We start from the raw sequence: 26021 nt of genomic DNA, 5'->3' as shown, positions 1-26021 counted from the left end.
GTCAAATTTCAGAAGCCCTTATCAATATTCTCCAGTTTGGCACCTTCGACACCATATAAGATAAGTTGAGTGGCTATACACTTCAATCCACATTGCATCCCGCACTCCATCTGTTTCTTCCCCCCCAAAACATATCATAGAGTGGTTTGAACCGCAAGTACGTTCGAATCGATACCATATAGCAAATGAATAACGAAACAAAAGGTGCCTCGTTCAAACTATCGAACGTTGTCAGCTTGAAGCAGGCAGAGTTAATGAAGACTAACGAAATCCCAATTATGCCCTTGAGGGATAGTGGCTCGCCGCAACCGATAAATTTACCAAAAGTATCCGATAATCTGTTGTCGCAGGACACTGTGAACGAGAAACATAATTACACCGTGTTGCCCAAAATAGGAGGAAAGAACCTGTCGTTGCCAAGCATATCTGGTGGCAACACCAACAATTCTACCTCATCAGTAAACAGCTCCATGTCGACAGAATCAATGTCAGACTCACCATCAAACACAGAGCCGGCACAATCGACAAACGGTAAGGAGGAGAACAACAACAAGAAACTGGATAGTACCGGTAATGTTACCACGATGATTGGTGACGGGGTGAAAATTAATGGCTACATCAACACTAACGGTAAGGGTGATATTATGACTGGTAGTGGCAGGAGCTCGAGCTCCCAACAAAGAACTTGCAGAAAGAACTCGCCGCATTCCGGTTCGATCTGCAAGAATTGTGCCACGGTTAATACACCCTTGTGGAGGAGGGATAACGAGGGTAATACTCTATGCAATGCGTGTGGGTTGTTCTTGAAGTTGCACGGCACACCAAGACCAATAAATCTGAATACAACGGTCATCAAATCTAGAAACAGAAAGAGTAATCACAACTCGCAGTCACAAAAGAACATGGGCGTCTCTAGAACAGGTCCACATCTAAACAATATCTCCCACTTAGGCAGTTACAGTAACCACTACCAGAAGCTAAATTCGGACGTGCTGAAGAGAACACACGGATTCAAAGATATCGACCTTTCGATCCTGTCCGATCCACACCGCATCAAAAAGATCAGATGCAATATCCACAAAGATCGAAATCTCCCCATGGGTCAAGATGGCTCTGATATCTTGAAGGCAGCAAAATGTATGAAACCGGAAATAAGACCAAAGGTGGCACCGGACAGAAGCGATATCAGAAGATACTCCTTCCCCTCCGCAAGTGAGCAAACTCAAAATAAGTTCTCTAGCCTGGTAAATATACCCGACCAGCTCCAAACTTCCTTTAATGACGTCTTCTCCAACAGTAAATTCGCTGAAGGCGGTTACGAGGCAAAGAACTTGGACGGCTCCCATTACACCGAACCAGACAACGACCCAACGCGACAGAACATCTCTGACTCGAACCTCGATTTGTCTGAATTATTAGTCAGCGAGGAGGAGACAATCAAACTGAAGACCCGTATTAATGAACTAGAGCTTGTGACAGATCTGTATAAGAGTTACATCTTCAGACTGAACGAAAAATGTCAGCATCTGGAGAGCGTTCTGCATTCCATCCTCGAGACACAGCAATAAAATGCCAACAGCAATATGTAAAACTCCACATAAGCAGCTATATATTCACTAAAGGTCAAGCTCACTAACGGCCAAACTCACTAAAACGCTGTGGGAAAGACCATCTATAGCAAACTTCTTCTTCAGCTTTTGAACCCTTTGAACGAAATAAGATGGCTTTTTTCCCAAATTTTCCTTCCTTCAACTTCAACATTTTAAAGATTGTGAACTTCCCGCACATTTCGTAGGGAAAGAAGGAAAAAGAGCCAGGAATAAGGGAGCCGTGCGTATATAATGTCTAAAAACGCAGCAGGTCTTGAGAACACACTGTTCCAACTTCGGTTCACCTCCAAACAATTGAAGAAACAGTCCCAGAGGGCTCACAAAGAGGAGCAGCAGGAGACAAATAAACTTAAAAAGATACTGAATGAGAATGACGAGATAGCCAGGATATATGCGTCAAATGCGATCAGAAAGAAGAATGAGAGACTACAACTGCTGAAGCTGGCATCCAGGGTAGACTCGGTGGCTTCCAGAGTTCAAACAGCCGTCACTATGAGGAATGTCTCGTCGTCCATGGCATCCGTTTGTAAAGGGATGGATAGGGCGCTCGCTGGCATGAATTTGCAACAGATAACCATGATCATGGACAAGTTTGAAACGCAGTTCGAGGACTTGGACACAAGTGTGAATGTCTACGAGAATATGGGCGTATCCTCTGACGCAATGATGGTAGATAACGACAAAGTAGATGAATTAATGGGCAAAGTGGCCGATGAGAATGGTCTCGAGTTGAAGCAGACCGCCAATGTGGATGCCCTTCCAGATGTCAAAAATAAGGTCGGGAATATTGACACTGAGAAGGAGGACCGACTGGCTGAAAAGTTGAGAGCGTTGCGCGGATGAACATGTTGGAAATTTACGTTATCAAGCATGGAGTGGATCAGATAAGGGTAAATAGATGGATCGTATGTTTTATTCTATTTTCTATTTATACATTTTATCTTGTGTATACTAGTTGTATCCGTTAGCTTCACTGCATGGGCATTCCTCTGCCTCTGCCACCTTGAGGTGGCATCATACCAGCAGCAGGGCCTGCGCTTTCCTTATTTGTGATTGTTTCATCCACCGACAGAATCAAATTAGTAGCTTCAGTAGCACTAGTCAGTTCGTTGATCTTTACTAGGGCTGGCTCCCAAACAAACTTGGCAAAGTTATCGGCGATACTTTCAGTTTCAAAGTCAACACCGAACCACTTTTCTCCCTTGCTGTGTGCAAGTCTCAGTTTGTTTAATATTTCAATGGCATCGAACCCAGCATTCTCACAAAGTTGTCTTGGAATCACCTCAAGAGCCTTAGCAAAGGCATTGATTATTAGTTGTTGCTTGCCGGCAATTGTTTTGGAATAATCCCTTAGGTATTTAGAGATCTCCATTTCGATGGCACCACCTCCGGCAACGACGATTTTGTTCTGTAGCGCTCTCTTAACAATCATTATAGCATCATGTAAAGATCTCTCGACTTCCGCAATGACTTGTTCGGCACCACCTCTCAACAACAGCGTGCATGTCTTAGTTTGTGGACAGCCCCTAAACGTGTTATACCTTTCGGAACCGATCTGCATCTCTTCAAACAGATCACAAGAGCCTAGATATTCAGCTTTGATATCGGTTGTGGTGGACTGTATGGCACCACCGACGGCTTTAATAACACGGTCCATATCCCCAGCTGCGACTCTACCTGCACAGAAAATGTTTCTGTCGGCAAAATATTGTGTTGCAAGGTCACCGATCGGTAGTTTGGAAAGAACAATGTTGGCTCCCGTTTCCTCGACCTGGTTCAACTTGTTTAAAATGATTTGCCATTCAGCATCAACAATGGCCTGGTAATCAGCCACGTTTTCTACACGAACCTCGGCATTATCCTTTTCCGCCTTTAATTCCAGTTCAACGTTCAAACTCAGAATCTTGGGGTTAGTGAACTTCTTGGGCTGTTGTTCAAACCCAGCGTATGAAAACGTCTTCTTGAATGCCACACCATCGACAAACATAGAATCCTCCATGGAACCACCAGCAACTTTCTTAATACCGATCAACTTGTCGTCCAGATCATTTCTATCCAAGGACAGGACAGCATCAACAACCATTTTAACGAAAAATACAGAATTGTTATAGATCAGCTTCGAGCTCATAGCAGTCTTGGCACAACGTTCCAACATTTCCCTCGTACTCTCCTGCGTCCCACTGGAGACATTGACAGCCAGCTCGTTCACTTTATCCACAGCCAATCTGACAGCCGTTCTGTAACCCTTTTGAATCAAATGTGGCGAAATGCCCTCTTCTAAAAACGGTTTTGCCTCCTTCATCAGCTCACCGGCCAGGATTGTCACACTCGTGGTACCGTCACCAACCTCGGCATCTTGAGCTCTAGATATATCAACGAGTGTCTTCGCGGCAGGATGGACAACGTCTAGCAACTTCAGAATGGTGGCCCCATCGTTTGAAATCGTGGTTTTCTGGTTAGATGTGACAATCAAAATGTCAGAACCTAATGGACCCAAAGTTGGTTTCAAAGTCTCTTGGATGGCTATACATGCATTGATATTGGAGATAATCTGGCCTCTCCCCTGAGAAGCGTCGGTACCTTCCTTCAGCACAACAATCGTAGGCGTTCTATTCCCGAAATTCATCCTTAACTAATACGCTGGTGTATGGTACACTGTCCACGGTAGTAGGACGAGTAATTATATGCAATGCACTTATAGGCAGCCCATAATAGCGAAACTTCACTCAATTTTCAGTTGGCGATCGAAAGAAAAAAAATTGAAGAGAAGCTTTAAATTTTTTATCAAATTTTTTGATGTCACGGAAGAAATGTTACCCGGACGTGTTTTTCGATGCCCTGCCGCTGCGGGAACCGTTGACGTTGGGTCATCGGGAACGCTAGACAATCCCCTGGGGACGGTTAGTACGTTATTTCGTTTATATATTTGATGATGTGGGATAAAATTTGTTTTCATCTCTTATAAGTAATTCCCTTGTTTTCTCTCTTAAACTGACCATACGGAAACGGTCCCGCTAGAGCGGCCCTCGATCATGTGGCCATCTTTGTACTGGCTCGTGGACACCGCTGAATGTGTCTCCATTGGGTGACGGCACTGCCATTGTCCTGTTCCGTTTCTATTTGACACTGTGGTCATGGAGTCTGTAGAGATCACAATCCTCGCCTCGTCAAAATTGACGGAGGAGACAGGGGAATCGTAACTGAAACTGGAGACAGAGTCACCGGTTCTCAAATCCCATATAAAAGCTGTCCTATCAAATGACCCAGTAATTAAATGCGTAGTGTCAAATTTCAATGCTGTTACCGCACTATTGTGGGCAGGAATTGTCCGTACGACTTTCCCAATTCTCAAGTCCCATAATCTAATGAGCCCATCTCTTGAGCCAGTGGCTAACGCATTTTCATACGACTGTAATGTGCCAACTACCGGAGGATTCAGCATCGAGTAAGATGCATCCAACCCCGCCAGGTCTCTAGAAGGGAATGCCACGTCTAAACTCTGCACACATTTCCCCGACTTCAAGTCCCACTGTCGTATTGTCTTGTCTCTGGACGCGCTCACAAGGCTTTCTCCACTAAGCGACAAAGCCACTATTTCACCCTTGTGAGAGGTGAAAGAATGCAGACATGCAGTTCTCGACTCCAACTCAGGAAGCAGCTTCTTTGCCTTTTCTGTCGCCAGGTCAATATTCCAAAGCTTTAGTGTGGCATCTTTACTCCCACTAACGGCCAAGTTATAAGAGGAGTCCATTTCAATACAGTTCACGCTTGCCATATGACCCAGCAATTGCCCTATTTGTTTTCTGCCAGATAGGTCCCAGATTTTCATAGTGTGATCCATGTGGCCAGCTGTTATCATTGTTCCAAAGGGAAAGTCAAAGTCCAAACTCGAGATTCCATCACTATGAGCCTTTTGGAATGTGGCGACGTTCGTACCCGGTTGGTACAACTCTTGAAGAGACTCTGAGATGAATTTTTGCTTTCGATGTGGACCATCATAGAATTTTGAAAGTCCGCTGCCTTGCGTGTTGTCCGTAGTATATTCATCCGGTATGAACGTTGGCAATAATGTTGGTGAACTCGTGATAGAGGAGGAGGGGAGACTTCCGGGCTTTTCAAACTTCTCCATGTGGTAATCATCTATAAAACTGTTAGATTCGGCAAGGTATTTATTCAAGATATCGTCCTCCGAATCATCTTGTCCATTTCCATAGTAGGGCCCATCGGGGCAATCATCTTTACCGGCGAGTCCATACTCTTTAACAAACTCCTTGCGAGTTTTGATCGTTACAGCTGAATTCTTTAACTGTATCTCAGCTCGGTCAAGCATTTTAATGCGTTGAGCCATCAGTTTTTCCATGTTGTGCAAACTGGCAAGTTTCTCCCGGATGTTGGCAATCTCGCTTTTCACAGATGACTTTTGCAGCTTTATGTGTTCCAGTTCTGCTAATACCATCTTAGAGGCATCATTCAACACTTTTGCAGAATATGATCTGTTTATTGTCTCTATGTTCAGTTCATCGGGTAGAGAGACTGATTGGTAATCCAAGACGCTACTTTTCGCGTTCTCCTCAATGTGCTGCCTTGTTGCCGCTGTATCAATGTAGGACTGCTCTTGTATATTGGGTAAAATGATTTGGAACACTTGAAACAGTGACGGACAATCTTCCTCCGTTTTTTGAGGCTCGGGTATATCCTTCAGACTGTCGTCATTCAGATGGGAAAGAATATTAAAAGTTGCCTTGTGATTGGTATATTTGTTCAGAAAATACTGATTGCCAGTGCTAGCAGATGATACGTTTTGGAACGTTTTGCTACTAAGTTTATATTTTTGTGATGGAAATCCGTAGTTGGAAAGAACGGAACTCATTATGGTACTGTACGGAGACATGAGACGTTTGATCCAACTTCGTATAAGTTCAAAACGGTCATTCTGATCTATCGTCATGTGCTATTTGTTATTAGAAAGAGCTATGGGCTGTCTTCTTCTGCCTTATTAAAGATTACAGATCAATTGCATCTGAGATCTAAATTCTTAAACAAAAACATTTTTTTTTAATCGAAATTGTCTACAAAGTTATCGAATAGGGAAAAAGATGGACAAAAGGGTAAACATTGACACAATATGGCCTACAGTGGCACGGTTCAGTTGGGAGTACAGTAAAGATGTGATCGAGAGTTCACAATACATAAATTGTGTATTAGGTTTTCAAAAGATGGTATATTATGCTGAGTTCATTATTATCGAATGACTAGTATTCAAGACCAAATTCTACATAATAAACATAATGATACAAGTGGACTACGCTGCACAGTCGAGTATCACTCTCAAAGTGCAATACTCTTAAAATTGCAACAGGCGTGAATATTCAAGTAAATGTCACAAACAACTGACCTTTTCTCAGCGATGTTGCGCGTCTTAACAAGTTTGTTAGTGCTATTTAAACGCCGCAAATATACAGCAATCCTTTCAACAGAGATAACCAATTATGCGGCGGCTTTCTTAGAGAGCTTCTCAATAGCTTCGTTCACGGAATCCAGTTCCTTATGTTTCCTCTCAATTAAGGCGCTAGTGAAATCGTTGTACTTCTGTTCCATTTTCTGCTCTTGCAACTTCACTTCTTCCCTCAACTGTTCCAAGGAAGACTCCAATTGGAAGTATTCTTCCTCAATGGCGCTAACCTCCTTGATATTCTCTGCTACGGGTCTCAACTTATTAACTTCGCGCAGTATTGTGATCAAAGATGCCGGGGAGACGTCCTCAATGATAAACCCACCCGTTCGCAGGGACTTTAGTATTTTCTGTGCCTCGGCATCGTCAGCGAACCGTTGCAGCAATTGTGTGAAGAGACTGGACGTTTCCAGCGATATGAGGGAGCTCGAGTATCCATCCCACTTGGAACTATCAGCGAGTTCCTTCTTCTGTTGTTCCAGGTTAAACTTTCTTGGGATTTGTATTAGTGGTTTAGCTGATCGTTCATGTTGCGGTGCAATTTTCCTCATTTTGGTCTCCCTCTCTGCGAGAAAATCGAACACACCCTCTTTGCCGTCCTTCCTACGCAGAACACCCTTGCCATCCAGCTTAAACATTACGGCCTCCTGGTCCTTCGTGTCCCGCAATATTTTGGCAAAGTCGCCGAGGTCGCGGCTGACCATATGGTGCACCAGCGAATTGTGGAAGATCCCTGGTGGTTTGAAGTTCTGTGAGCGGAGCGACGCTATAGACTGGTTTATATCCCCGAGACATTGTTCTAAGGACTGATCCATTGTTGCTGTTCTCTTGTTTACCTGTCTCTTTGTTGATGTTAACGATCCTTCCTGGTCTCTTTTCTATTTATTTATTTATTTTTGAATTACGTTCCGTCCCTGCCACCCATCTCTACTGCGCAATGAGGGAGATGAGCATGGGGTTAGGCTACACTCTTCAATTACGCCAGGACACGTAAACCTCATCTGTCCTAAATTTCTGGGTGACGACCGTCTCTGAAAGGTCCTTGACGTAGTTTCCCATCCTGTACTGCAGGAGCCCCGCCTGTGCGATCATCACCCCGTTATCGATGCAGAACCTTTCGTCTGTTGCGTGAACTCTCCCGCGAGCCCTGTCATGGCACATGAGCGCCATCATTTCCTGTAGCCTTGCGTTGGAACCGACACCGCCGACGATAAGTACTTGGTCTGCGTTGACGTGGGCCATTGCGCGTTCTGTGATTTCGACGAGCATCGCGAACAAGTTTTCTTGCAACGAGTAGCAAAGATCCTCCACTGTTACTTTTGTGTTACCAGTTTTCTTGTCAAAGAGCACCTTGTTAGCCTTGTTCCCCCTGAACAGGTCCTTTGCTAGCGAGTCGATGTACGCAAGGATCCCGCTCATCGACAGGTCCATGCCCTTGACAGTGTACGGTAGCTCGACGAGTGTCTCCTTGTTCTTGCATTGGCTCGCCAACTGCTCAATGTTATACCCGGGTGAAGGTGCGTTGGGGATCTTCAACGTCCTAGCGAACCTATCCAAACAATTCCCGACCGCTACGTCGAGAGTCTCCCCGAAAATCCTGTACCGATGGTCCGAGTACGCAATTACTTGCGTGTTCCCCCCGCTGACATACAGCACCACTGGGTTCTTCGCCTTTGTAATCTCTCTCCCCATCTCGATGTGTCCCACGCAGTGGTTGACCCCCACAAGGGGCACCTGCCACATCAGCGAGCAAGTCCTCGCGACGAGAGCAACCGAGTGCAAGGGCGCACCCATCCCTGGCCCCCTCGTGAAGCAAATAACGTCCAGTTCAGCACACGCGTCCCTCACACCGGCCTCCAGCAGTGCCCTTTTGATCAATCGAACGCACCAGTTCCGGTGATGCCTTGCGGTGTCCCTGGGGAGAAACCCCTCCCCAGGCGGCGTTACGTACGTGTCCCTGATGTTCGCCAGTATTTCGACATGGCAGTCATGCGAGTTATCCTTTGCGGCGGCACCAGTCTCGGGCAGAAACGGGTGTTTGATGATCCCTACACCGAGCTTATTGGCGGACCCCTCAAGCCCTAAAGCCAGGTAGTACCTCTTCGCCGGATCCTTCGGCGATACCGTGTTCAAATCGACCATCAGCAATTGGACAGTTGCAAAGCGGGGGGGACACAGACAACTGTAGCACCGTAGCTCATCGCAACGACACTGGTGAACTAAGCAGTGCTTGAAATAACCGACTGGAAAATTTGAATTTTAAATTTCTTTTTTCGTTTTCCTTCACATTCTATTTCACGTTGCTTTTTTGTGTTCCTCTCTCGCACCTGCGCCAGTAACTACGCCAGTAACCCTCCCGCTCCACAGCTAATTCGACATTTCCGATTAATTCACCGCGTATACGTCCCCGGTGCAATTTGAAATAACCGGCCTGAGTCTCTGGCACTTACATTTCCCAAAACGGAACTGTGAGTGGCCCCAAAACGGGCCCAGAGAAGCGCCGCGGGACTGCGGCTCTAATTCTTTCCCCTTTGGGGAAGTGTTAGTGCGCGGGCCGAGATTTCTTTATTGTTTTCCGGATGCGGTAACCGCCCTCGAGGCCTCTGTTGACTCCTTTCCGGATGCGGTAAAGAACGGTGTGTCTGGGTGCGCACGCCCGAATCGGGGAACCGAGATATAAAAAGAGACGCAAAATGTCCTGTTTCTGCGACGGTGTTTTCGTTTTGCCGCAAGTGGGTTCTTGTTTCAACGCAGGCGCTCCCTTTCCTCTCCCGAGGAGTTGGCCCACGTAGTTATTAAAGAGATCTGTTTCTTGGTTTTTCTTGGTTTCTTTGTTTCTCTCTCTTTCTTGCTCTTTCTTCCTGTAAATACACCAACTAGAACTACTAGCACAAACCAAGTCACTCTTTACTTTTATTTTCTTCTACTCTACGGTTAAAGTAAACAACAGAAAACATACACACTCTTTTTGTTTTTTTCTCTTCGTTTCTTACCAAGTCCTTCCTTTTAGTTTTATAGCAGTTATCCAACTATCAAGTCCTTCCTTTTGACCTTTTATTTTACACAGCATCTTTTTCCCACTTCTTTTCAGAGTAATATTATCAACAATGAAATTGTCCAACTTAGTTCTATTGTCCAGCGCCGCTTTGACTTTGGCTGCTCCAGCGGTCCACCACAACGACCACCAGAACGCTAAGCGTGCCGTCGTCACCGTGACCGAATTCGTCGACGAAAACGGGAACGCTATTGCTCCTGAAACTGCCGCCCCAGAGACTGCGACTGCACAACAGGCTGCTCCAGTGGCTCAGCCAACTACCACTGCTGGTACTCCTACCACTTTGATTGGTACTACCCAACAGGCTGCTGCTGCCACCACCCAGGCTGCCACCACCCAGGCTGCTACCCACCAGGCATCTTCCAACAACGCTGGCGGGATTGACGGTGACTTGGCCGATTTTGCGAGTCCATCTGGTTCGTTCCAAGACGGTACCGTCAAATGTTCCGATTTCCCATCCGGTAACGGTGTGATCTCGATCGACTGGGCCGGCATGGGCGGCTGGACTTCCATCATGGACATGGATGGCCACACTTCCACCGAATGTACAGATGGCTTCTACTGTTCATATGCCTGTCAGGCAGGTATGTCCAAGACCCAATGGCCGGAGAACCAACCTTCCGACGGCAGATCCGTCGGCGGACTGCTATGTAAGAACGGATACTTGTACCGTGCCAACCAGAACTCAGAAAACTTGTGTGAATGGGGCCATGCCACCGCCAAAGCGGTCAACAACGTCGGCCAACAGATCGCACTGTGCAGAACTGACTACCCTGGCTCCGAGAACATGAACTTGCCCACCGTCGTGTCTGCTGGTTCCTCAAAGCCAATGTGTATCGTCGATGAGGACTCCTACTACAAATGGCAGGGCAAGAAGACATCCGCGCAGTACTACGTCAACAACGCAGGTGTCTCCGCCCAAGATGGGTGTATCTGGGGTCAAGACGGTTCCGGTGTCGGTAACTGGGCTCCAGTCGTGCTAGGTTCCGGTTACACCGATGGACGTACTTACTTGTCCATCATTCCCAACCCAAACAACCGTTCCCCACCAAACTACAACGTCAAGATCGTTGCCGACGAGGGGTCCTCCATTTCAGGGGACTGTTCGTACGAAAACGGTAGCTACACTGGCTCAGGGTCTGACGGGTGCACTGTCACGGTCACCTCCGGTAGCGCCAACTTCGTCTTCTACTGATCCAAGTTGACTGCTCGAAAAGAGTTATACTACTATACCCCCCTTTTCTTTCTCCCCACTTTCATTTGAAACTGTGCAGGTATACCCCCCCTCCTCCAATGGCATGTAAGAAGGCGCACTCTGTAACAAACACTTGTGAATGTGATCTCAACTGCGCCTCATAGGAGAGGATACCCTCCATTTCGTTCGTTCCTTTCTTTCTATTAGTATCTACGTTCCAAGTCGCTATAACTATTATTGCCGATTTAAAGATTGACAGTGGCTCCAGTTTGGGGTGGGGTCCAGCCCCACTCCACTGGAACACATACCAATTCTTCTATGTAACTTGTTCAATCCTTCCATCCCTTCCCTATCTTATGTAAGAGCTAAGGTCGGTTATGTTTGATTAAAGTGTGTAAGGACTCTGACGCCGTATACGTAAGTATTTAGTTATGTCAGTTGTACCTGCTTGTCTAAGCCTGGTTCGTTCGGTGGGCCCTGGATTTAGAGACGGTCTTGAGAGATGTCGGTGCAGATACCTTGCGGCCTATATACATTCTGGATAATGGATCTGAGTCCATTCCCAAGGGGAGTTCCTAATTTATCCTCACATTTTATAGCTTCTGCTTTAACATATTGTATATAAACGAACATATACAACGACGCTTGTGGTCGAAACGGAGTTAGATACCAAAAACAATCAAACATGGGCCGGTCCCCGCCCATCTCAAGCATCATTTCTTGATGGGACAACCTTGCTATGTTTGCCGACTCCTCCTTCTGGTGGACACAAGAACGTGCCGGCCAGTTCTAGAGATGGTTCGTGGAGGTTGCGGTGCGCGTAGGACAGGACGCCGAGCCCGCCTGCGTCTAGCAGGAAGTTCGGGTTCTTGATCAGGTAGTTGTACTTCTCCAGCTGCACGTAAGGGACCGTGTCGTCGTCGTACGAGTGCGGGTTCGCACGCTCCTCCGGTGTCTCACAGGCCTTCTCCTCACCCAATTGGAACCATAACGCAGCGAAGTACCGCAATGCATGGCCGTGAGCGAACACCATGATGTCCGAGGGGATACCTTCCTCCCAGTGCTTTTTGTGTAGGTTCTGGATCCTGGCAATCGCGCGGGACAGACGCAGGCCGATCTCGTGCGTGGACTCGCCGTTCTCGCACCCGTCGCTCCAGATGTTCCAAGGCCGCTCCCTGTCCAGCCCGCGGGAGTGTCTCAGCTCGACGATCTCGTCCGTGACGAGCCCCTCGTAGTCACCGTAGTCCCACTCGGCCAGGTCCTCGTCCACGATGATCCGGAAGCGGGACCTTTGCTCCTCGGTCAGCGGGTTCAACACGAGCTCGACGGTCCTCCGCGCACGTAACCGCGGGGAGGTGAACACGTACGTGATATGGTTCGGGTTGATGAACCTGTTGTTCTCGAAGATGGACTTCCCAGTGCGCAGCATCTGGCCCTCGCCGTACTTCGTCAGGGGCAAGTCCGTCTTGCCCGTGTAATGGCCCGACTTGGACCACTCGGTCTGTCCGTGTCTCACAATAATACACCTAGGGGTGGGGACTTTACTCATCGCGTCTCTACCGTGCTCCAATTGCAAACACAGCAAGCAACCACCACGAGCGTGTCCTCAACGTTGCGGCATATTACGAAATCGCGACAGAATTCTGTCCCTTTTATACGAGTTCTCGAGGGAGGGAAGAGGGAGGGCCAGCTTAATGCTGAGATAGGGGCAACGCGGAGTCCAGCACACCCACGGGGGGTCACGGCTGCAGTTGCAGGTAGCACCGGTTGCTTTTGTGAAGGTGTGTGTGTACGCCCCTGATTGACCTCTCGCGGGTGTGCTTGTTTCGGGGATTCTGGAGGGTCAGGTCTGTTACTTCAGCAAGAGGCGGGGGGGGGGGGGACGACCACTAGGCACTGGGCACTTTGCACTTTGCACTTTGCACTGCGCATCACAGGAGCATCACAGACAGCAGCGTCCCCCCACCAACCTCCCGCAGCGTCCGCGTCGAAAGCAACGCGTTTGTTTTAAGAGATTTGAGATCTGCACTCGACGCAGTGAGCTGTTCAGTGGTGAGCTGTTGGGCTGTTGGCGTCCCCCAATTGAGCCGCGAATGGAGGGTGTTCGGTGGAGGAGGGTGTTTGTGGCCGTGGGGATTGGTCTGCTGTTTGTTCTGTGCCACCAGCGAGCGGGCGGCGAGCGCGGTCACAGGGTCGTTGCTGGTCGTGCTGATCCGGCTTCCGTTGTGGCCTTTGACGCGACGGTGGGTGGCCCTGCTCGACGGTCGCGGATCGTGAGGGTGCCCAACGGCGACGCGTCGCTTGCCGTGCCCCTCTTGGACAAGATGAACCGGTTCTGGCACGCTGCAGGTACCGCAGAGATCCGCAATTTCGATTCCGTCCGACTCACCTCGGCGAAGAAACCGAACACGTACGGGACGTTGCTCTCGAACGGGATCGGGGACAACGAGATCAACGACTTTGAGGTCGAGTTCGAGTTTCGGATCGACCAGAGGGCGGGGGACACCCATGTTGGGCTCAGCGGCGACGGTGTCAGTTTCGTCGTCACCTCTGAGAACAAGTTCATGCTGAGAGACTTGACGTCCTCGTTCGCTATGCGGCAATACGTGATCAATTCAGGCGGGATCATGGCCGGGGATCATGGGCTGATGGGGTTCCCTCGAAACCTGCCCTGTCTCGCCGTCGTCGTGGACACTTACGCGAACGTGCAGGGGTCCACTGTCCCCTTCGCGGACGTGTACGTGAACCGTGTACCAGAGAGGCACTGGTACGATTTGGAGAGTGATGGAGCTCGGTCCACTGGGGAGAAGCTGAACGACCACAAAATCCCACTACCGCCTAGGATCGCTCATGGACAGAGGGCAGCGTTGCGGATCATATACATGGAGTCGATCTCGTTTTTGAAGATCGACCTGCGGGTCCCCGAAACGGGGGACTACTGGGTAGAATTGTTCCAAGCGTACCTTACTGGTGTGATCCCGAAGAACGCAGATACGGGGCAGCGGTTCATCGGGATGGGATCTTTGACGGGGGAACTGTCGGAGACCGTCGAACTGTTCAGCATAAAAACGAACGAGTTTCACTGGGAAACGCTGGATGAAACTATGGAGAGTTCTGTTGATTACTACAGGGAGGCACATTTGTTCCTTCAAAAGGAGTTTGGCCAGCGGGTCGCCCTGGAGAGCGATGAGTTCACCCGGTGGAAGATGATCAAGTCGCAGCCACACTACAACCTGCAACAGGAGCAATTGCAACAACAGCAGACTCACCGCTTGTGGTTGTGGGTGCCCCTCTCAGCGTGCATGCTCACTGTATTTTACTTGATCTCGGTGTACATCCGAGTGAGCCAGAAACACCTCCAGCGATTGCGACTCCGGGGCCGCACCAGACGTGTTGCCTCGACGTTGCTGCCGATCTGATCAGACGCTGAGGTGCCCTGGGGTGAGTAAGAATATATTGCATTGATAGACATAAAGGTGTGTAGTACATACCGTTCCGTAACGCCAGTAGGTGTTACTATGATTTAAGAGTGACCACCGAGTTGACCGTGTGGCTGCTGTTGCGTCTTGCCGGGAGTCTGAGGCTTGTTGTGCCGTTGTTGAAGGACACTGCTGACGAGTTTACGGATGCGCCGCCGTTGATGTGTGTTGGTCTTGCCCTGTCGACTATGGACGCCGGAGGAATGGCCACTGTGCTGGAATTTGTGTCCAGTGTTCTTGCCGAGACGAGTGTTGGTCGCGTGGACTGCACGGAGTGTGTGTCTGAGAAAGTGGACGACTTGGCCGACGTCGAGTAGTATGAGAGTAGAGGGGAGATGGACGCGTGGTCTGCCTGGGCGGGTCCGGTCTGGTGGGTCGTGGTTTCCTGCGTGGTGCGGGAGCCGGCGCGGGTACGGGCGTGCAGCAGTGTCTGGTCTATCAGCGGCGGATCATCGTCATCATCGTCATTCGTTCCCAGCGGTCGGAGACGGGTCTCTATGGAACAGTGGGTCTCATCGATGACGAGACGGAGTATGCGGAGTGGACCGAGTGTGCCGAGTACGGCTGCGAACGACACGTTTGATCTTGTGCGGTGGAGTGCTGTGTTTCTTGTGCTGTTCGTGTTGTTGCGGCGCCTGCGCCTGCGAGTACACGACATCTTTCCCTCCCCCGTTGGCTGGATGATCTTCTTCATCCACGACGGCAGTTTGCTCTTCTTCCCCTGCTGCGGCGCATCGCTGCGAGTCTGGTGCATCGTGCGCTTGTCTCTGTGTACTGTACTGTAGCGTGTGAGAGTAAAGCAAACTAAATTAAAGCGATTATACATACAGATAGGTAAGTTACGTATGGATAGCGCATGGTCATTTGGCTGCGCGTTGGGGCAGTTTCTTGCCCAGTTGTTCGATACGACCTAGCGTCTTTGCCCCCAAGTTGACACCAGTGGTGTACAGTGCCTTGGGGACGCTGCTGTCCGCCTTTGAGAGGTTATCCTCGTACTGAGCGTGGACGTCACGGTACGTGTCCCTTGCGGTGTCCACCGTGGGACCGATGTAGGACTCCTCGACCGTGCGGCGCAACCCACCAGCGACGGTCGCTGTGGACTGTGCCAAATCTTGCAAGTGTTGCAACGGTTTATCAGAGGATGCAGCGACACCGTTCTTCTGCAACTTGGAAGAGATACCGCTGAGAGCGGGCACTAGGGACAAAACCCTCTGCAACAGCACGTTGACGACAGTGAAGTAGTAATCCACTAAGAAGAGCAGCACCCAGGAGCCCCACTTGCCCCCATGGGCCTCGTAATCGCTGCGCACCGCAGAGACACCCATCTCAAGCACCAGCAGTGCGAAAAGCGCATCTGCCCTTTGCAGTGCTCTCTGCACCACTGGTGGCGACCGTTGGGACCACCACTGCCCGACACGCTCACCGAACTGCACCAGGGGGCTTGGCACCGCTTCTTGCACCCGCTGCACAAGGGACCACTCTTGCAAATACTTCCAACTGGGGCTGCCCTCTGGCCCCTGCTTCTCACTAACACTCACGCTGTCAACCGTCATTGCCGATGTAGATGCAAGGGACCACCAACAGGGACCAACCAACAGTTGCAGTCGCAGTTGCAGTCCCTGTTGCATCGCCTTTAAATAAAAGCAGCAACTTCGATGCCGGAGATAACGATACGCTAAAGCCGTGATAACAGACCTACACAACTGCAACTACATCAACTACACACCGTTCACTGCTGCTTGCACTCCGGGGCCTGCTCTGGCGCAGACGCAAAGTCGTCGGCCTCCTCTGCGTCGGACTCCTCGGTGTCTTCGTCGTCGTCGAACTCGCCCTCTTCCAAGTCGTCGCCCTCGTCGAACTCGAACTCGAGGGCTGTGCCCGTGAACCAGTCCACTGCACGGGGAACGAGCTTGTCCTTGATCTGCTCGCCGATGGAGTAGTCCAGCGCGAGCCGCGCCTCCAGTTCCTCCTCGTCGTCCTCTTCCTCTTCCTCTTCTTCGCCAGTCGCTGGAGGGTCGAAGAAGTTGAAGAAGGACTCCACGGGGGTCAGTTTCTCGATGGTGCGCACTTGCTTCGTGTTCTTGTTGCGCTGCTTGCGCGTCTCGAGCTCGACGGTCACGTTCGATCGGTTGTCCGTCCACTGGATCTGCTGGCCCTCCGCGTGGTCGTAGATGAAGTCACCGGAGTAACCCAACTCGCGTTGGTAGTAGTACGTCTTGACCAGTTGTGTGTCCTTGAAGTATGGAGTCTTGGGGGAAAAACAGAACACGAGGCGGAACCCAGGGGTCGTATCCTCCAAGTATTCCAGTTGGATATCCTCTAGATACTCCAAAACAGCGGCATCTCTGTCCGTGATCGTCTCGTTGACCACGGGCAAGTTCTCTAGCGCGGTCAACCAGAACGATGGGATTCCCTCGGCGTCGCCATCGTCACCCTCTCCCTCGGTGTCCACGCCGGCAAGTTTCTCCTCGAGAGCGGCACCTTTAGCGACTTGCTCCCCCGTGGGTCTTTCCTTGCCCGAGACTATCCCGCCACGGGAACGGTACAATGGAGCGTACTTCGCAAGGTACTTCTTCTCCAACTCAAACATCTCCACTTGGAACTCCCTCTCCATCTCAAACAGGTCAGCCTGCAGAGACTTCAACGCAGCAACACGACGCTTCACCCCAGTGGGCAGAGCATCGACGTACCCACTGTCCTGTCCAACAAGCGTCCCCAGTTTCTCCTGGATAGACTGCAACAGAAGCGGCTGCTGCAAACGAGACACAGTCTCCTCCTCATCTGCTGGAGCTGCACCGGTCGTCGTCTCCTCCACGATCGTCTGCGGGACTTCGCGCTGCAACCCGTTGCGCATATAACTCGTGTCCAACACGCTCGCAGGAGTGTTGTGCGGCGTCGGCGCGTTGTCGATCTTCATCGACGACTTCGTGTTCTTCCGGGCCTCGATTGGAGAGCTCATCACTGGTCCTGTACCGTCCTCTGTCCCGTCTTGTCCCTCTGCCTCATCGTCGTCTCGTCGTCGTCTTGAACAAATTTACAAAGAACGTGTCGAAGACGGTGTCCGTCAGGAGTGATTGACCTGGGGCACCTGGCAGTCAACGCTACTCTCTACCGTGCAGCTGTTTCTCCCAGTCGATCCACAGGGGGTGTCCAGCGTCCCACAGTCTCAAAGCAATGGCCTCCTGCAACGGGGCCCGGAACAGTTTGTCTGCAGCGGTGCGGCCCGCAGTTGCCGTGTCAGCAGGGACCCCTGCCCGGNCATGAGGGTCCTGTAGACGGTCTACTGCCGCCATGTACACCAGTTGATCCCGTGTGGGGAACACACCACATACTTCGACGTTGAACCGCTCACGGGAAGTCGCAGACTGTTCCTTCAAACGAGCTAGTACACGCCGCGCAACGGCCCCCTCCGCACCCAGATCATGTGTGAACAGTGTGACAACACGCCACTGGCCCTGCAACGTCCTCAACATCGACATCTCTGGCCCTCCTTCCCTTGTTGTTGTAGTAACAAGGGCCGTCCCTTTCGAAGATATTAATATTGTTCACTATACAAGTTGCTCACTACAAGTTGATGGCTGCTAGCAGCTGGGGCAAGGCAATGTGGTGTCGTATGTGGCCCGGTCGTCGACGTCCCCAGGGGAAGTCCACCTGGCGCAGGGTGCGGGACACCCTTCACGCGGTGAACACGCGGCTCAGACCCCTGGAGAGACACCTGTTCCCGAATTTCGTCGCTGTGCACTACTGTTACATCATCGTCATGTCCCTCATCACATCCGTGTTCCTGTACCCGATCCACAACTACAGGTACATCGATATCCTGTTCACGGCAACAAACTCGTGCACTCAGGGAGGGCTCACAGTCGTTCAGACGAATAACCTTGAACTGTTCCAACAGATGGTCGTGTACACGGCATGCTGTCTAACGACACCGATATTTATACACGGGTCCCTCTCGTTTGTGAGATTGTACTGGTTTGAACGGTACTTTGATGACATCAAGGACTCATCAAGGAGAGACTTCCTCAGAAGGAGAACGATGACACTTCGACGCAGGCAGAATACAGCCACACGCTCACAACAACGACAACACACCACCAACAACGCGGATGACAACTTCCAAGAGAACCTGTTCAGCGGGAAGATGGTTAGCAGAGACGCTAATAACAGTGCAGACGGGACCACTGGGGCCGCTAGGGCGGGCAGGGGTGAGGTCACACCGGGGGACATATATCAATCGATGAGAATCTTACAGCAGCGACAACCCTCCGTGTCGTCCTCCTCGGAACATTCCTTTTCAAGGTCGTCGTCCTCGCAGCGCACTGCGGGGAGTCCCTACGTAGTGCCACCAAGGTACACTGACGCAGGGTCCACTACAGATTATAGCTCGACAAGCTCGCCATCGACAGCCTCTCCATCGTCAGTCTCACCTACAGAGCGGATGCCACACAGGGCGACACTCCAGTTCGATATCGTCAAACCACCTCGAACTGCACAGAAACACAAGGGTAGGGGCAGACGCAGACTCAGACACAAGAGGGCAGCACCGGCAGCGTTACTCCACAGGAGAGGGCATGGGAAACGGTACGTCTATGACTCAAACCGAATCGTGAAATCTCACTCGGAGGGGGCCGCACCGGCACCCGCACAGCTGAACAGAGATCCCTCGAACAGGAGAACTTTTTCTCTTCCGACAAGACAACAGACTACGGACACATACAACAGCAACGTAACTGGGAACAGCGACGAGGAACTCGGATTTGATATCGATGACGACTTGGCAACGTTCCCGGACGAGAGAAACCGACGGATGAGCGCAAACTACCTCTCCTGGCAGCCCACGCTAGGGAGAAACTCCATGTTCACAGACCTCACCACGCAGCAGCGAGAGGAACTCGGCGGTGTGGAGTACAGAGCAACGAAATTACTCTGTTTGCTCGTCGTCGTCTATTACGCCGGATGGCACATCGTCGCATTTGTGTTCTTACTCCCGTGGATCTGCACAAAGAAACACTACGCCGCTGTGGTCAGACAGAATGGAGCCTCCCCAGCATGGTGGGGGTTCTTCACGGCAATGAGCTCGTTCAACGACCTAGGGATGACCCTAACAGCGGACTCAATGATGTCCTTCACAAACGCAGTCTTCCCACAGATCGTCATGATGTGGTTCATCATCATCGGCAACACGGGGTTCCCTGTCCTGTTACGATTCATCATCTGGCTCCTCTTTAAGATCTCGCCGTCTCTGTCAGCAACGAGGGAGTCCCTAGGGTTCCTCCTGGACCACCCACGGAGATGCTTCACTTTGCTGTTCCCGAGGGGAGCCACGTGGTGGCTGTTCATCACGCTATTGGCATTGAACATTACAGACTGGATTCTTTTCATCATACTCGACTTCAACTCCTCCTTCGTGAAATCCCTCCCAAAGGGTATCAAAGTGCTCATCGGGCTGTTCCAATCCGTCTGCACACGGACTGCAGGGTTCAACATCGTCGACCTCAGCAAACTACACCCGTCCATACAGGTATCGTACATGCTCATGATGTACGTCTCTGTACTTCCCCTGGCCATCTCCATCAGAAGAACAAATGTCTACGAGGAACAGTCCCTAGGAGTATACGGCAGCGCCCAGAGCTTCACTGAGTGGGACAACAGCTCGAAGAAATCGAAGGACGAGGGGGAGGAGGACGAGGAGGAGGAGGACTCCGACGCAAGGGGGGACCACTTTGATGAATCAAGCGAAGTGGAATCAACGGCCTCCTCAACAGGACGCAAACGGGGCAAGCACAAAAAACCATCGACAAGGTCGTTCATCGGCGCACACCTGAGGAGACAACTATCCTTCGACATGTGGTTTCTGTTCCTCGGGCTCTTCATCATCTGCATCTGTGAGAGCGACAACATCCAGAACACGAACAAGCCGGACTTGAACGTGTTCTCCATCCTGTTCGAGATCGTCAGCGCGTACGGTTGTGTCGGACTGTCCCTAGGGTACCCAGACACGAACACGTCCCTATCCGCTGAGTTTACTGTCATCTCGAAGCTCGTCATAATCGCCATGCTCGTCAGAGGCAGAAACAGAGGCCTGCCTTACGCCCTTGACAGGGCCACCATTCTACCGAACAAGAAACTGCAACGCATGGACGAGATGCAGAACAGGAGGAATCCCAACGCCAATGGAGAGGACACAACGGTCACGGAGGACCCGGTGACTAGCTACTTCAAGGACAAGTACTCCAACTACATGCACAGATGGGACACGATCAAGCGTGCCGCAACGAGAGCATCGGTCAACAAAGATTCATGACACACCCCAAATTCCCCTCTGTCGCCCCAAAAGCAACTCACACATATATCTATCCTTAATACATACATACACGGACACAAACATCACAGTGTCCCAATACATCGCACTGCTATCGTTGAAGTAGTCCCACCCCAAGTGCCATCTTTTGCGATGAGCATCAATTCTAAAAGTTTAAACAGTTTAACAGGCATCGAAGAACAGTAACTCTTGTGGCGCTGGAGGTCACGCCGAGGGATTCAGTTCAATGGACTTGCCGCATGTGTTCACTGAACGGTTATTGCTCCCCTTCCTATGGCAGTGGCTGTGCTATGCCAGCTTTGCTGTGTCCCTGTCGCTGTCACTGTACTGCATAACCCAGCAGTTCCTGAACTATAGGAAACCGAACGAACAAAGACTCGTCATTCGGATCCAGTTGCTGGTCCCCATCTTCAGTGTTACATGTGTCATAGCGACGATACACCCGGTTTGGTGTCAGCTATACCTAGATTCCTTTAGGGAGTTCTACGAGGCATTCGTCATATACACCTTCTTCTCGCTGCTGACGCTGATACTGGGCGGGGAGCGGAGGATCATCACAGAGTTGGCCCTTGGCAGGAAACCTGTCCCATACGTGGTCCCCTGGCACGGACCGATAGATCTCTCTGATCCGTCGGACTTTTTAACCGTGAAGAGAGGCATCCTGCAGTATGTCTGGTTCAAACCTTTTTACTGCCTGGGTCTCCTCATCTGCCAAGTCTGGCGGTTTGAGAACTTACAGTTCTGGCTTGTCATACTGTACAACATGTCAGTGACCTGGTCCCTGTACAACCTGGCGTTGTTTTGGACTTGTCTATATGACGTGTTAAAGAAGTATAATCCATGGAGTAAGTTCCTGTGCGTGAAGCTTATCATCTTTGCATCGTACTGGCAGGGCATTATACTACAGATACTGAACTACGCGGGGGTTCTGGACAAGTACAGTGACGGAACGCCGGGGGAACTCACCGGCTATGTGTTCCAAAACGGTCTTCTCAGCGTCGAGATGGTCGGGTTTGCGATTTTTCACGCTGTGGCGTTCCCCTGGTCGCCGTACTCCATCCAGAGCCTACCGAATGGTGCTAGGATGAATCTTTACTACGCACTGAGAGATTGCTTTGGTGGAGCGGACCTACTGTGGGACTTTAAGCAGACATTGCTCGTCGGGGACGAATACTACAACTTCAAGAACTTTGACCCTAACGAGCCGCAGTCGCTAACTCACAGCAACAACTCCAAGACCACACTCAACAGAATAAACCAGGGATTCCGGTTCTCCCATGGCGGGAGGGAGAGTTACTGGATGAATTACGGGAGCATTGACGCGGAGGCAAATACGTCCTTGACCCCCGCTGCTGCTCGAATCGAGGCGGAACCTTGTGAAATCATTAGTTCTGGGGACGGTTACATCCCAGAGGATAAGCGATACCCAGTCAGTTGGGACACAATGGGCCACCGGTTTTCGCGGAACATGAACGGTATAAGAAGGGACATTGAAAGCAGGCTTTCAACGTAATGATCCCTTCCCCGTGGATATATTAAACAACGAGAAGAGATGGTTCATTAGTGACACAATGAGTATCTTCTGTATTGATTGAGGAATAAATATGCAGATGACGGTAAGTTTCCTTGAGTAGGAGACGGACCCGTAAATGTGTACGTATGTATATAAATATGCATGGCGTGGAGACGTCCAGTTAACCCAAAAGGAAATGCTTTGCCATCTCGTAAGATGTCCACGAGATTGCTGTCGCCGGTATAAATGAGATGACTCTTGGATTCAATCCCCTGAGAAACCCCTTCCAGCCGTACAGTTGGAAGATCGCTCTCGCGGCCTTGTTGAAAGTGTCCGCCCTCTTCAGGATATCCGTGGAGACAGAATCGCTGCCCCTCACCTGTAACACAGTCTTTATGCAGTCCAGTGGGGTTGTGATGGCCGCGCACAGGGCACCGCTGAGACCACCGCAGAAACAGTGGACGAACGGGTTATAAGTATTAGTTGGGTTGAGCACCTTGGTGGTGGTGTCGTATATCATGAAGTTAAACGCCGCGAAAGGTATATTCATGGCCAGAGTCGTTGGATACGATGTGTAGAACGCGGAGAGACCCTCACCTTTGTATATCCTGGATGCAGTCTGCCACACGGAAGAATCCGTCTTCAATTGGATCCGCTGCTTGATCGTGTCAAATGGGTTCATCAGCGCATCTGCGGCAATCGTTGCGAGCGCCCCGCTGGCTGCGACCCGCAGCGGCTGAATCGTCTGTATGTCCTCTGGGTTTATGAGCGACGTCTTCGCCCACTCGTATGTTGCAAAGTAGACGGCGTGCGCTGGTCCAGCACCCAAGATCACAGATTGTACACCTTTCCACAGTGCGAGAGATCCCTCGGCGGTGGATATCCGTGTTATTTGTGCCAGCATGCTGTTTGCAACACCGGAACTGGTACCAACACCGGCCGCAGATTGCATCCTCGTCTTCAAAGCGTCTATTGGGAACAGCACCGAGTGCTCCATTATCCCTGCGAAGGCACCTGCCATCAGTTGATGCCGCAGGGGCGCCGTCGACGGCAGTGCCTCGTAGTCTATCTCTTCTTCCATCCGGGGGTTCTCGACCTGCTCGCGGGCAGCGTCAGAGAAAGTCAAAGACATCAAGAGTCCTGGTACAACAAAGGGCCTTATTCAAATCTGAAAGTGGACCTCTATGAATAAAGATCAAAAACTAACGACAGTTGCGGTGAACGTCGACTGTGTTAACTTTGTCGTTTATTCGGTAACAGTATCTACTCAACTGGGTTTCTCCTGCACTCGTTGATCAAGCTGACTTACCAACCGCAGATCTTCACTCAAGTACGAACTGTAATGACCTTTACAGTGGAATAAAAGAAAAACGCAAGAGATAAAAGGAGAGATGACCTGGGAGACCTGGCACATGCTCGATACAGCTCTTATATACTCCCAAACACACACAGACGCACACCCCTCTACAGTTGCAGTTCCCGCAATCGCGAACTTTAAGTTGTATTTGTCAGACACTATATGCGAAAATTGGGGTGCTGTAATTCCAGACACCCCGTTTATTCGAGTGCGGGACCGGCGGACGCGCAAAGACCCCTACTGGATGCACCGAGAGGGGTCCCATTGAACGCGCAGGTGCTCTCGTGTTCTGCTCTCGATGCGATGACTAACTTTCTCGACTGGTGTTTATGCTATTGTAAACTGTCGTTGTGTGAATATATGTGTGTATATATATATATATATATATTATATACGAAGTATGTGTAAATGGCAGTGTGATATGGGTCCGGTGTGTGCTGTAAGCAGTGCACGCATGGATAAAGCGAGTATTGGTTCGTTCGTGCGATTACGTCTGTGCTTGGTATCGTGAGGGATCTTTGTATTCTTTTTCCTTTCTCACGCCAGACCTACTAGTTTTAGGACTAGTGGACAAACAACAGTAGTTGCAATTGGAATCCCAGCGTAGATGATGTATCTCCCGACGATTTCGATTTTGGGTTCGCCGATGTACAGCGAGCACACGGGGTCGTTGAATTTTTGTTCCCTCTTCTGTAACACTGTGGCTCTGTCATCAGGGAACCCGATAACTTTCAAGAATACGTTGTAAACGAGTGGCTTACTTATCACGTTCTTCCACAGAACGATGACGGGCACGGCCACAAAGGGTCTCAGCAGTACAATCGGCCCGTCTGTAGAGTACCCACCACAGGACAGCATTGGGAGGAACTTCTGGAGGAACCAGTCACCACACTCGTACCCTGAGGCGACACCGATGAAGGCGACAGAGTCGACGAAGCAGGGACACTCGTCGATGGGTCTGATGTGTTTGAACAGTAGTGTCAGTCCAACGGCGACACTGACCAAGGGAAACCACCACGTCTCCCCGCTGCGGAAGTCCCTAAACACGTAGCTTAGTAGCAGCCGGCCAGCGACGCACACAACACCGCACGCAATACCTGCAGTCAGATCGAGCATCCCGTGCATACCACAGTATACTCTCCCCACGACAAGCGAAAAGTAGTAGAAGCAGGTCAGTAAAGTGAACAGAATCTTGTAAGTGAGTGAGAAGGGTGCACACGCCCAAATACAGTACAGGAAGTAAATTGACGCTCCAGTAGCGTTCGCCGCATGTGAGCTCGGGGCACCGTACTCTTTCGCCGTGTAGTCACTCAGCGTGCTACGCTTCACCGGTGGGGATCTCGGCCGCGGTAAGCACCAATAGTCCTTCAGGAACCCGCTCAGGTAGATCGAGTAGCCCAAAATGTACACGAGATCCCTTGTCAACTCGTAGTGGCCAAACCAGACGGGCATCGGCAGAAATAGAACGTAGAAAGTGTGTGATCCAAGCAATGCAGTGTAGGGGAAAAACACGTCGCCAAAATGACTCTGGTGCTTTGCCTGTAAACCGGCTAAATACTCGGATTGGTGATTCGTGAATCGCGTCATGTACTCTCTCGTTGCAAACCTGAAACGAGACATGCGCGTTTTGAAATGGTCAGATCCATGGTTCCCAGGGTCCGTCAAAAACTGGTCGTCAGTGCTGTTCTTGCTGACCCTCGTTTCTTTCTCCTCCACAATTTCCATAGTCTCAGTCATTGCTGCAGCAGTACGTTTACCGTATTTGCCTGTGTTATTTTATTTGAAACTGCACTGAAATCAGAATCAATCACAGTACCAACAAACTCTCAAAAATACAATCAATGAAAGTGCACAGACTCCAACGCTTACACTACTTACCAGGTCTGCCCCAAAGGAATTGTATAAGATACAAGACCACTTAGATGTATATGTAATCAAAAGCATTCTCTTCTCGTGTCACAACAAGCAAAAAAAACTCGAAACAAAAAAGAAAAAAGAAATAAAAGCTTCGAGGAAACCGTTTTCCAAAAACGGA

The 26021-nt window shown here is 50.3% G+C and overlaps 17 protein-coding genes across 17 annotated transcripts; 6 read left to right on the top strand and 11 right to left on the bottom strand.

Moving 5' to 3' along the window:
• Positions 1-185: 185 nt before the first annotated feature.
• On the top strand, positions 186-1568 carry DAL80 (Dal80p; the record flags this gene model as incomplete). The annotated part of the gene is made up of 1 exon (XM_022606848.1): positions 186-1568. One exon carries the CDS (start codon positions 186-188, stop codon positions 1566-1568), a length of 1383 nt encoding a protein of 460 aa, XP_022463503.1.
• Positions 1569-1841: 273 nt separating this feature from the next.
• Positions 1842-2453, top strand: DID2 (Did2p; the record flags this gene model as incomplete). Its single annotated transcript, XM_022606847.1, has 1 exon — positions 1842-2453. One exon carries the CDS (start codon positions 1842-1844, stop codon positions 2451-2453), a length of 612 nt encoding a protein of 203 aa, XP_022463502.1.
• Positions 2454-2580: 127 nt separating this feature from the next.
• Positions 2581-4236, bottom strand: CCT7 (chaperonin-containing T-complex subunit CCT7; the record flags this gene model as incomplete). Its single annotated transcript, XM_022606846.1, has 1 exon — positions 2581-4236. The coding sequence occupies one exon, from the start codon at positions 4234-4236 to the stop codon at positions 2581-2583; it is 1656 nt and encodes a 551-aa protein (XP_022463501.1).
• Positions 4237-4596: 360 nt separating this feature from the next.
• On the bottom strand, positions 4597-6558 carry CAF4 (Caf4p; the record flags this gene model as incomplete). The annotated part of the gene is made up of 1 exon (XM_022606845.1): positions 4597-6558. The coding sequence occupies one exon, from the start codon at positions 6556-6558 to the stop codon at positions 4597-4599; it is 1962 nt and encodes a 653-aa protein (XP_022463500.1).
• Positions 6559-7097: 539 nt separating this feature from the next.
• SPC34 (Spc34p) lies at positions 7098-7877 on the bottom strand (the record flags this gene model as incomplete). The annotated part of the gene is made up of 1 exon (XM_022606844.1): positions 7098-7877. One exon carries the CDS (start codon positions 7875-7877, stop codon positions 7098-7100), a length of 780 nt encoding a protein of 259 aa, XP_022463499.1.
• Positions 7878-8034: 157 nt separating this feature from the next.
• On the bottom strand, positions 8035-9204 carry KAE1 (tRNA N6-adenosine threonylcarbamoyltransferase; the record flags this gene model as incomplete). The annotated part of the gene is made up of 1 exon (XM_022606843.1): positions 8035-9204. The coding sequence occupies one exon, from the start codon at positions 9202-9204 to the stop codon at positions 8035-8037; it is 1170 nt and encodes a 389-aa protein (XP_022463498.1).
• A 965-nt stretch (positions 9205-10169) lies between these two features.
• Positions 10170-11312, top strand: UTH1 (SUN family protein UTH1; the record flags this gene model as incomplete). The annotated part of the gene is made up of 1 exon (XM_022606842.1): positions 10170-11312. The coding sequence occupies one exon, from the start codon at positions 10170-10172 to the stop codon at positions 11310-11312; it is 1143 nt and encodes a 380-aa protein (XP_022463497.1).
• A 706-nt stretch (positions 11313-12018) lies between these two features.
• Positions 12019-12861, bottom strand: SHB17 (sedoheptulose-bisphosphatase; the record flags this gene model as incomplete). The annotated part of the gene is made up of 1 exon (XM_022606840.1): positions 12019-12861. One exon carries the CDS (start codon positions 12859-12861, stop codon positions 12019-12021), a length of 843 nt encoding a protein of 280 aa, XP_022463496.1.
• A 544-nt stretch (positions 12862-13405) lies between these two features.
• UIP5 (Uip5p) lies at positions 13406-14731 on the top strand (the record flags this gene model as incomplete). The annotated part of the gene is made up of 1 exon (XM_022606839.1): positions 13406-14731. The coding sequence occupies one exon, from the start codon at positions 13406-13408 to the stop codon at positions 14729-14731; it is 1326 nt and encodes a 441-aa protein (XP_022463495.1).
• A 97-nt stretch (positions 14732-14828) lies between these two features.
• KNAG0C01350 (uncharacterized protein) lies at positions 14829-15617 on the bottom strand (the record flags this gene model as incomplete). Its single annotated transcript, XM_022606838.1, has 1 exon — positions 14829-15617. One exon carries the CDS (start codon positions 15615-15617, stop codon positions 14829-14831), a length of 789 nt encoding a protein of 262 aa, XP_022463494.1.
• Positions 15618-15651: 34 nt separating this feature from the next.
• On the bottom strand, positions 15652-16419 carry PLN1 (Pln1p; the record flags this gene model as incomplete). Its single annotated transcript, XM_022606837.1, has 1 exon — positions 15652-16419. One exon carries the CDS (start codon positions 16417-16419, stop codon positions 15652-15654), a length of 768 nt encoding a protein of 255 aa, XP_022463493.1.
• A 101-nt stretch (positions 16420-16520) lies between these two features.
• NAP1 (histone chaperone NAP1) lies at positions 16521-17750 on the bottom strand (the record flags this gene model as incomplete). Its single annotated transcript, XM_022606836.1, has 1 exon — positions 16521-17750. The coding sequence occupies one exon, from the start codon at positions 17748-17750 to the stop codon at positions 16521-16523; it is 1230 nt and encodes a 409-aa protein (XP_022463492.1).
• A 142-nt stretch (positions 17751-17892) lies between these two features.
• FMP46 (putative redox protein) lies at positions 17893-18270 on the bottom strand (the record flags this gene model as incomplete). Its single annotated transcript, XM_022606835.1, has 1 exon — positions 17893-18270. One exon carries the CDS (start codon positions 18268-18270, stop codon positions 17893-17895), a length of 378 nt encoding a protein of 125 aa, XP_022463491.1.
• A 95-nt stretch (positions 18271-18365) lies between these two features.
• On the top strand, positions 18366-21098 carry TRK2 (Trk2p; the record flags this gene model as incomplete). Its single annotated transcript, XM_022606834.1, has 1 exon — positions 18366-21098. One exon carries the CDS (start codon positions 18366-18368, stop codon positions 21096-21098), a length of 2733 nt encoding a protein of 910 aa, XP_022463490.1.
• Positions 21099-21342: 244 nt separating this feature from the next.
• On the top strand, positions 21343-22629 carry HFL1 (Hfl1p; the record flags this gene model as incomplete). The annotated part of the gene is made up of 1 exon (XM_022606833.1): positions 21343-22629. The coding sequence occupies one exon, from the start codon at positions 21343-21345 to the stop codon at positions 22627-22629; it is 1287 nt and encodes a 428-aa protein (XP_022463489.1).
• Positions 22630-22810: 181 nt separating this feature from the next.
• Positions 22811-23761, bottom strand: MRS4 (Fe(2+) transporter; the record flags this gene model as incomplete). The annotated part of the gene is made up of 1 exon (XM_022606832.1): positions 22811-23761. One exon carries the CDS (start codon positions 23759-23761, stop codon positions 22811-22813), a length of 951 nt encoding a protein of 316 aa, XP_022463488.1.
• A 762-nt stretch (positions 23762-24523) lies between these two features.
• YSR3 (sphinganine kinase YSR3) lies at positions 24524-25723 on the bottom strand (the record flags this gene model as incomplete). The annotated part of the gene is made up of 1 exon (XM_022606831.1): positions 24524-25723. The coding sequence occupies one exon, from the start codon at positions 25721-25723 to the stop codon at positions 24524-24526; it is 1200 nt and encodes a 399-aa protein (XP_022463487.1).
• Between the last annotated feature and the right edge of the window lie 298 nt (positions 25724-26021).

This window comes from Huiozyma naganishii, chromosome 3 (assembly GCF_000348985.1).
Source record: "Huiozyma naganishii CBS 8797 chromosome 3, complete genome".
Taxonomy (NCBI): domain Eukaryota; kingdom Fungi; phylum Ascomycota; class Saccharomycetes; order Saccharomycetales; family Saccharomycetaceae; genus Huiozyma; species Huiozyma naganishii.
Note: the sequence above shows the minus strand (reverse complement) of the source record. Positions and strands in the feature narration are given on the sequence as shown.